The 9300-nt window shown below is 40.5% G+C and overlaps 1 protein-coding gene across 1 annotated transcript; it reads left to right on the top strand.

Annotated features, from left to right (window-relative positions):
• PGRMC1 (progesterone receptor membrane component 1) lies at positions 1 to 5546 on the top strand. Its single transcript, XM_030228790.2, has 3 exons — positions 1 to 356; positions 2224 to 2379; positions 3578 to 5546. Exons 1-3 carry the CDS (start codon positions 35 to 37, stop codon positions 3676 to 3678), a joined length of 579 nt encoding a protein of 192 aa, XP_030084650.1. The 5' UTR covers positions 1 to 34; the 3' UTR covers positions 3679 to 5546.
• Positions 5547 to 9300: the final 3754 nt, after the last annotated feature.

Below are 9300 nucleotides of genomic sequence, written 5' to 3' on the forward strand. Positions count from 1 at the left end.
CCGAGCCCGCGGAGCCGCCCCACAGTGAAGCGCCATGGCCCGCGAGGAGGTGGCGGTGGCCGGCGAGGAGGCGGCGGCGGGCGAGGGCGGCGGGCTGCTGCTGGAGATCGTGGGCTCCCCGCTCAACCTGAGCCTGCTGGGCCTCTGCCTCTTCCTGCTCTACCAGATCCTGCGGGGCGAGCGGCCCGCGGCGCCCGCGGGCGAGGCGGACCCGCCGCCGCTGCCCAAGATGAAGCGCCGCGACTTCACGCTGGAGCAGCTGCGGCCCTTCGACGGCGTGAGCGACCCGCGCATCCTCATGGCCGTCAACGGCAAAGTCTTCGACGTGACCCGCGCCAGGAAGTTCTACGGGCCCGGTGAGGGCGGGGGCTGCGAGGCGGGCCCGGCCCGGGCACTCCGCACGCTGTGCCCGGGGCCACCGGCCGGGAAAGCGCGGGCGGGTCAGGGCTGGTGCTGGCCGGGAGCGCCTTCCCTCGGCGGGGATCAGCGCTCCTGCCTGACCCCATCCCGGCCCCGGCCCCGGCCCCGGTCCCGATGCGGAGCTTTGGGAAGGGCTCGGCGTGCTTGCCGCCGGCAAGGCTGCGCGCCCCTGCGGCGCTGGGAGAGTGCGTGCCGGTGAGCGGCGGGTAGGGTGGCTGCTGCCGCTCGGGCTCCAGAGTCGGGCCCCGGCGTTGTAGAAACTCCGGCTTTGACGGTTTACGTTGTTTCATTATTCTCGGTGTTTTCCCATGGCAGACTACACGTACCATAAGAGGTTGTGCGGCTTTGTCGGCCTGGGTTGCCTTCGCCTGATGGCAGGCAGCAGAAGCGAAGTATTCTCTCAGTGTTGACATTCCATTCCAAACTTTGAGTGTGTATCACTCTATTGCATAATATTTATACGAAATACTTGGCAATTTAGATTAAACCAGGTTTCTACCAGGAGCATAGTTCAAACGTGCAAAGATTGAATAACCTATGCTCGTAGAGCAGCCGGTGATGAGGTGGGTGGGACTATGTGCACCCGGATGAAAGAGTTTTATCACCTCCACGAGGCTATGGGGTTTTATTTTTATCAGAGGCTGCCTGTTAAAACTGCTCACTGAGGCTTGCTGATTTGTACCAGGATCTGCCTGGCATAACCACTCTTGAGCTGCCCAGACAGCCTGCTAGGTGCAGTAGTGAGCTGCCAGTGGTACTTGAAAGACAAGGAGAAAAATGCAGGAGATATCATGTTTTTGGAAGTGTTATCAGTTACTACTTTTGGCCCAAACATAGATGAGACTGTCACTGAATGATGCCAGGCTGTACCTTTGCATTCTGCAGCAGTCAGGATGATATGTACAGTGAGTTCGATGTGCAGTTTTGCACATTTGCTCATCCTAAAATCCAGTTGACATAAGGGCCAAGCTTTGGATGCTGCCTTCCTTGATGACAGTAAAAGCTGTCTGTTGCATCTGATTTGGTAATTGCTGAACGGCTCACCACACTGTCTGGCTAGTTTGATTTTCACTTGAATGGAAAAGCAAGATTCTTTTGATTAATTTAGGAAAAAGCACACTCTGGAAGTTGGCATGTGCTCTACAATAACCAGAGTTCATATCTAACTTCTTTAAGCTCCTTTTAGAAGAACTTTGAATGTCTACTTGAACATGCAGTATCTCAATTTTTGGCTTGTCATGCAAGCAAGTCAATCATTAATGAAGTTTAGCAAGAATTTATCTTGATGTCTCTTATCTGCTGTGAGTTTAATGTTTTGATCATTTGAGTTCATCTTGCATTTTAATAGATGTTTCCTCCAACTTGATAATTTCTAATAGCTCCACTATATTTTCTGTCAAGCCATCCTTTAATCTCAAATCAGAAGTATCCATTAGAAAACTTTCATTTCACCCCAGACATAGAAATCCTTCCTCTGTTCCTTATTCTAAGGATGTGTGTTCCAGTCTGTATGCTTATTCTTACCCTGTTTATATGTGCCATGCACCATTGTGTGGCTCATTGTCCTGATGTTTCAGCAAAACTCAGTATCCTTCTGCATTATTTTCTTTCTTTTCCTCTTCCTCTGTTTTCTCTTATTACGAATTAGAATAAAACTTTAAAGCCTTTCAGAAGCTTGAGGCACCTAATGCATGGCTCAGGGTAGAAACTCATCATCTGTTTTAGGTTGCGGACTCTGATCCTTGAAGATAACATAGCTTCCATTGCCTCTGCAATAATGCTGCTTATGTTTTTATTTTAAAGAGGGCCCTTATGGGATTTTTGCTGGAAGAGATGCATCCCGAGGTCTTGCCACCTTCTGCCTGGATAAGGAGGCACTGAGGGATACCTATGATGACCTCTCTGATCTCAACGCTACACAGCAAGAGACCTTGAGGGACTGGGAGTCACAATTCACTTGTAAGCAATTTTAAACCTATTTACAAAGAAGTAGTTAACTGGTAATAGGGGAAGCAATAGTTAAAAGGCTGTAACCAGCTGGAAGCATCATATACATATACATAAACACACACACACATAAATATATGATGGAAATTGCATACACCAGTAACTAGTATAGTGGAAATAAAACGTGTTCTCTTTTTAAATCTAGTGTTGAAAGATTTACTGTAACCAGCTACAATGGAGTTTTCTCCACATGATGTCATTAGAAATCTCCATCCTGACCTGATGTGCCCCTACTATTTTGGCCCTCTTCCTGTTTTAATTAAGACTGTTAATCACACCACACTGAATAGCTGTTTTATTATGCTAACAAGCTTGTCGAAGAAACCAGAACTATGCTATCAAATGCAGAAACCAGAACTGTGCTATCAAATGTATGACTTGAGCTAGTGTTAAAATCTACCTTTAAAAGTGTTGAGCATCAGGACTGGCAGTGAAGTCCATTCTTTTTATTACTGTGTTCCTATTAAATATGGCAAACAGTTGCTTTGAATTCTTATAACAACACATTGCTAGTCTGAAATACCTGAAATCAGGGGGTTCTTTTGCTTTGTTGAAGTTGACAGATAGGCAACATAATATAGCTCTCAGTCCTTACATGTCTTGGCATTTTTACATGCCAAAAGGAGATATAAAATAAATCAGAGGCTTAATCACATAATCGGATAACAGACCCATCTCTATCTTTGGGAGAAATTATCTCCCTTCTGTCCTATTGAATATTTGTAATACACATTACAAAAAATAAAACCTCTTCCAAGCTGTGTATATGTGTGCACATATATATGTGCATGTTTAATAATGTAAATATTCTAACAGTGCCTTTGGTTTTAACATGGGCAAGAGAAGTAATCTAATCCAGGATTCTGTTTCCTTGGCTGGGTGAGTCCCTCAGTTTGTGTTTATTCATCTCTTGGTTTAGGCAATAAAATAAGAGTTGCATTCACTTCACATGATTCTTATGACAGCAGTAATAGTAGTTCAGGTAGTAGTTGACTTTAACTTTTCTTCTTTCCCCCAGTGTTTGGAACAAGTTGCTCAGAGCTGTTTTATTGAAATATAGTCATCCTGTTCATTCAGAAAACAGTTGGAGGAGTTTATAAATGTGTCTCTTCAGGACAGAAAATTACTTGGATTTTTTTTTTTTCCCCAGTTAAGTATCATCATGTTGGTAAGCTGCTGAAGGAGGGGGAGGAGCCCACTGTGTACTCTGATGAAGATGAGAAAGATGCCCAGGATGCAAAGAAAGAGTAGATACTGCAGTGTGGAACAATCTATTTTTGAACCATAATGGATCATTTGTAACATTCCACTTCTGTTTCACAAGGTGCAGCAGCAGCCAGGCTTACAAAAGGTCCAGAGGTACAGTGAATGTTTTCTTTTCAAAGATTTCCTTTTCAAATTCAGTGGGAAGCTTCTGAAGATCTATGATCTGTCTTCCTTTAAACCCACATAATAAGTTTGCATGACAAATATCTGTGCAAAAGTAAACTGCAATTTTGGCAATAAAGGACTGTTTTCCTGCTATCACCATTTAGTGCAAAGTAGGTCAAAATCAAGTTTTTCATTACCAACCTATCACTGTGGAGACAAGCACATGACTCACTTCACATACGTAACACAAACACCACTAAATCTTCTTTTGTGTTAGCTCCTGCAGGATCTGTCAGATCTTACCTGGGTTGCAATTCCTTTAGAAAAGGAACTATATTTTGTTTGTCCACAAAGCATCACACTCATTTGTTGTGCAGTGTAATTCATAATTATGTAAGATAATTTGGCTTTTGAGTCATTGCATTAGCAACTTACAGATGAAACACTAACTGCTTTTAAAAAAGATTAAGAATTTTTATGAGGTTAAATCACATTTAAGGATTTAATAAAGACTGATGAATGCTCAATGTATTCAACATGCATAATTCTGCATAGACTCATATTCTCTGTTCACTTTTAAAACACATCTATAGTGTTACAGAAGTTTAGATAATGAGTGGAACTAGACATCCCTAAAGGTACACCACAGAGTGTGACTTGACTATAGCTCATTTGATTTTCTTCTTAGTAAGCAGTGCTCCTATGAATGTTACATGGAATTATATTAAACATGGAAGATCAGCTGCTCTTGATTCCTAGGCCTGAAAAACAAGAAGTTGCTGGTATGGCATGATTAGCAAGTGCTCTTGTACACGCACCTTTACCTAGCAGAAAAACACTACTGGTCAATGTAACTTACATAAGTTTACTGTACAAAGTAAAACAGTGTAAGTTGTTTCTGCATTGAGGACTTTGTTGGTTTGGAATGTTGCCATTAAAAGAAATGACACAATCTCATGCATAACCAGCAGTGCTATACCTGTGGACCTGACCTTTGAGTTGCTTTTTACTTATTTGCTCTCTTGGCTTACCTCTATGCTTAATTACTAAGTTTTTTTCCTAAGTGACCTCCCTCCTACCAGAGTGGTCTGGGTAAATGGATGTGACCAAGGAAAAATGTAAATGTACATCATCCCAAATATTTCTGTAAAACTTTCTTATAAATTCCAAGATAAGTAATGATTTGCTGATCATTTGTGAACTTGTTTTGTGTCCAGGTGATTCTGCTAGGGCAGAATTTCCAGGGTGCCTGTCTGGTGTAGTTCCCTCTGTTTCATTTCTCTGACTCGACTGTCTGGTTGTTTCAATTTGGCAACATGACCAAAATGATGAACTGAGTCCTGAGTGGGAAGGTGCAAACTAGGCAGAAGTGTTCAGAAGTAGAGTGTGTTGCACAACAGCAGCTTTCATAAACAAGTTGACACAAAATATTAAAGTGCCTGAGACCATCTGTGGTGAGAACAACTGACTCTCCCTCAGTCCCAGCACTGTCCTGGGATTTTCTTTTGGTTGCACTGGGCCTTCCAATGAAGAGCAAGGTTGTTTGAGCCAGAGTTGTGTAAAGTGGTACTGTAAGAACTACCTGACAGAGGTCTAGAGACACACGTAGACCTTGTCATGACCTTGGTGTTGCTGTTTTATTTTTAGAGACATTTATACTCTTTGCAAACTACTACTAATGGTTTACCTCAATTTGGAAATGTGCTTTTATTTGTTTAAGGCAAAAAATAAAATACTCTTGCATAATGGTGGAGTTTGTTTTTATTTACTGCAACCAAATGGTATATTTTATTATTATATTTAATACTCCCCTAATGTTTCAAGTTTTATATTGTCTTTCTCTGATCTGTCACATTATCCAGTGCATAGATTGAGTAAAATATGTTCTAATGGAATGCTTGAAAATGCAGTTTGCTAGTAAAATTTTGACAGAATATTAAAGAGAGAACATGCTCTATTGCAGAAAAAAACTCCAAGTAATTGTTAATACTGAGCAAAAGCTGTAGCTTTGGAAGGCTGTAACCTACCCTTAAGTGGACCCAACCACCCGACTCTAAAGTTACTCTGTAACATCTTCCAAGGAACTGAAAATTGTTTTAAAGATTAATCTGTACATCAGAACATTATGCATCACAAAGAAAAATAGCAACAAAAATGATGCAGAAAACATGCAGTAACACAAGACAAAGCTCATTGTTAATACTTCTTGGGGAGGAGGTACGACACTTTGGTAAGATTGTTACTTTTTCAGGGAAAGCAGAGAATTTCTTGTGAAAGGAGAAAAAGCATGTCACAAAAGCTGCTCATAAAGCAGCAGGCATGGGTTTTACTTCCTTCCAAAGTGCTGAAGAAAATGAATGGGTTTTAGCTTCTTTTTTAGTCCATTACAACTTGAACCTTTCCTTCAACAGTGACTGGCTGCAATGACTATGCAAAAAGAACCATGCCAGGCAGCTTATCAGGCTGTACATTAACCAGGGAGGACAGGATGACCAATTCAAGGCAGACAATATCACTAATCTCCCTCATCTGACGTGTCCAACACCTGTCACAAAGATCTATGCCAGGACAAATCAAAACAATTGAGTCATATCTTATTTTCAACCATACTGTTAACTGCTTTGTGAAATTCAGATATTTTTTTCACCTGGGCTTCACCTGCCTGTAATCAATCACCTTTATTAGCTCTTACTTCCTGCTGTTTCAGTTAAACAAAAAAAGTTCAGTATTGGATGCTTCTGTTGAAAATTACGTAAGGTGTTTTATGAAAGGTGATGCATTTCTATGCATTGCCTGGAATCCCTGGATTAAGAAGAAAAGGCTTTATATCATAATTGCTGTATTGTATTTCAAGCAGATGGACTGATTTAATAATGGGCCTTGTGTACTTCTGCTTTCAAACCAGCCTGTAGGATTTTGACTTCAGCATTCAGCACAAGGTACAACCCACAGGTCACATATTTTCAGTAACAAAACATTGTTCAGCCCACTGCTCTTCATACCAACTCTATGAGGAGGCATTTTCACTAGTTCTGTACGGAAAATTAGATTTGACGGCAAGATCTGCAGTCTCAGGCCCAACTTCATACATGTCAGAGTGAACAGTGCTTCCATAAAAAGCATCCAGCCTCTTGAAACAGCAGCTGGGCAGAATAGCACACATCAGCATTCATCACAAACTGAAAGGTGTGAAATTATACCAGAAATGTTTTACATTTCCATTGCTGAACTATATAAATGCTGCTTTTAATGCATCTTTTCATCTAATAAATGTTTTAAGTGCCAAAACATTCTGTAACTTTCATATGTGGGATGTGACATTTATATCTGTAACAACTAAAATCCAAATCTACAAAAGCATGCATTTTAAAAGTTTTAAAGCAAGCTGTTACATGTATCTTCAAAGATTAGCCTTCAGGATAGTAAAATCATATTAAGCAGGGCAGTGTATGAAAAGGTGAGGCTCATATTAAATGTGCTGACAGGAAAAAGAAGTTCTTCCCTGTGAGTGTGGTGAGGCTATGGCAGAGGTTGCCAGAAGAAACTGGATGCCCCATCCCTGGAAGTGTTCAAGCAGGCTGGACACTGCTTGGAGCAGGTGGAAGGTGCCCGTGCCCTTGCCATGGGGGTTGGAACAAGATGGTTTTTAAGGTTCTGATCCAAACCATTCTATGATTTTGTGAAAAGTAAAATTATTATTTAAACACCTGAAATCAAGTTCTAAATAATGTCAAATAGGAAACAGAAATTTTCTTTGGGTATGAAGATTACAATGATGTCTCACATTCTATAGTGCATGCATATTTTATTAACTAACAATGCTTTACATGGAATGAGGACTTGGGAGACAAAGCAAATCCTCTATCTATTTCAGTCAATACAGGTGAACGCCTGAAGCAGTTACAGAAATGGAGTATTTATTTGTTATTGGTTATTGTGACAGCATGTTGATAAAACACTGGAAATTTACACTGAAGGAAATCTTTAGTTCCTTCTCCCCCAAATTAACAAAAAGAAATACTTCCTCACCTGTCACCAAAAGGCCTGTCTCATGGGAAATGGGTACTCATGGACTCAAAACTGTGTATAGATTGACAGAGGGGGGAGTTTTGTTACCTTTAATCTGCAAATATTGCATAGAGAAAAAACACCCTTGGTATGTCACATCAGTGCAACTGAAAACATTTTACACTGTCACCAAATACAATAGTCCCTCTTCATTATAACTGTATAAAATACTAAAGAGGAGACTTAAGAGGGACATAAAGGTTCTCCAAAATAGTCAGAAAATATTTCTGTCGAGAAAATAACATTTTTTAGATAAAAGTAATAGATTAACAGTACTTTGAGTAGCAACCGTTTGTCATTCATGACCCTGAAAAGGCACTCAACATCTGAACATATGAACAGAAAGACTGATAAAACCTGGCTTAGAAGTCTGTAGGAATCACCAGTATTGAAGACAGGGGGAAAACCTATCTACCAAGAACAATTACAATTATTCTTTTTTATTACTATTTATTAGAGCAGAAGTTACAAACATGGGTAAGATCTTACGTAATGAAGGCAACATTTTCACATTGTCTACTGACATGTAATAAATAAAGCATAATAAAATGAAAGCTGTAATAATCAGTGTACTGAACTTCAAACTCTGTACCTTGCTAAGGGACTTTGTCCAAAAGCAATTGTAGCTGTCTTCTAGATATAGTCAGATGAATAAATATGGATATAATTCAAGCTCCTAGACTGCATTTCCCCATTTTTATCTACATGCAGCACAACTCTGACAACATTTCACAATTCCTCTGGAAAGCATTTGTAGGCAAACTCATACTAAACAGCTGCCTCACTATATGTGCCTTCAAAATCTTGTGAACTGCCAACCTACATTTACATGGAGACTGTCAGCAGGCTGACATGCACCGCCCTTTCATTATCTAACACCCAGAGCTTTGCTTAGAGAACCATTCAGATTCCTGGAAGCACAACACTGAGCATAACTTCAGTGAAATCCTCCCAAAAGCCAGCAAGTTTTCAGAAACACCTCTAGAATTGTGAATAGAAAACAAGGATTCTTCTAGTGTGAGTTTTCCAGAAGATGGGACTTTTTTCACATTTGGAAATCTATTACTTCTCAAAACTGAGTATAAATGTCCCCCACACCTTCCAGTCCCACCAATATAATAATCTGATAGAAGAGGCACTTCATATGCTTGCTCTAGGATTGACAATTAGGTTTTTCCCAATGACTCATTATTAGTAAATATTGTAATCTACATGATTCTCTGCATTCAATCAAAGTGTAATGCTCCAAGATATCAGTCTGTGTCCTTTCTAGTTCTTTAGCCACTAGTCCATGAAAGTTTTTTCTGGCTCTGGGGAAAGTTTTGCTCCAAAAGTTATACAAAAGGCAAACACAAATTCTGCTTCTGTGGCTCATTTCACCAGTAAGAGATTCTAACCAAAGGAATTATGTAAGGAAAAAAAATCAAAAACCAA

The sequence above is a fragment of the Serinus canaria genome, chromosome 4A (genome assembly GCF_022539315.1).
Source record: "Serinus canaria isolate serCan28SL12 chromosome 4A, serCan2020, whole genome shotgun sequence".
In the NCBI taxonomy this organism is placed as follows: Eukaryota; Metazoa; Chordata; class Aves; order Passeriformes; family Fringillidae; genus Serinus; species Serinus canaria.

What these genes read in the sequence shown, in the direction of transcription:
- PGRMC1 (XM_030228790.2), top strand. Translation starts at nt 35, where the DNA reads ATGGCCCGCGAGGAGGTGGCGGTGGCCGGCGAGGAGGCGGCGGCGGGC. An exon ending in CAGGAAGTTCTACGGGCCCG is followed by an intron (nt 357 to 2,223) that starts GTGAGGGCGGGG and finishes TTTATTTTAAAG; the next exon opens with AGGGCCCTTATGGGATTTTT. An exon ending in CTGGGAGTCACAATTCACTT is followed by an intron (nt 2,380 to 3,577) that starts GTAAGCAATTTT and finishes TTTTTTCCCCAG; the next exon opens with TTAAGTATCATCATGTTGGT.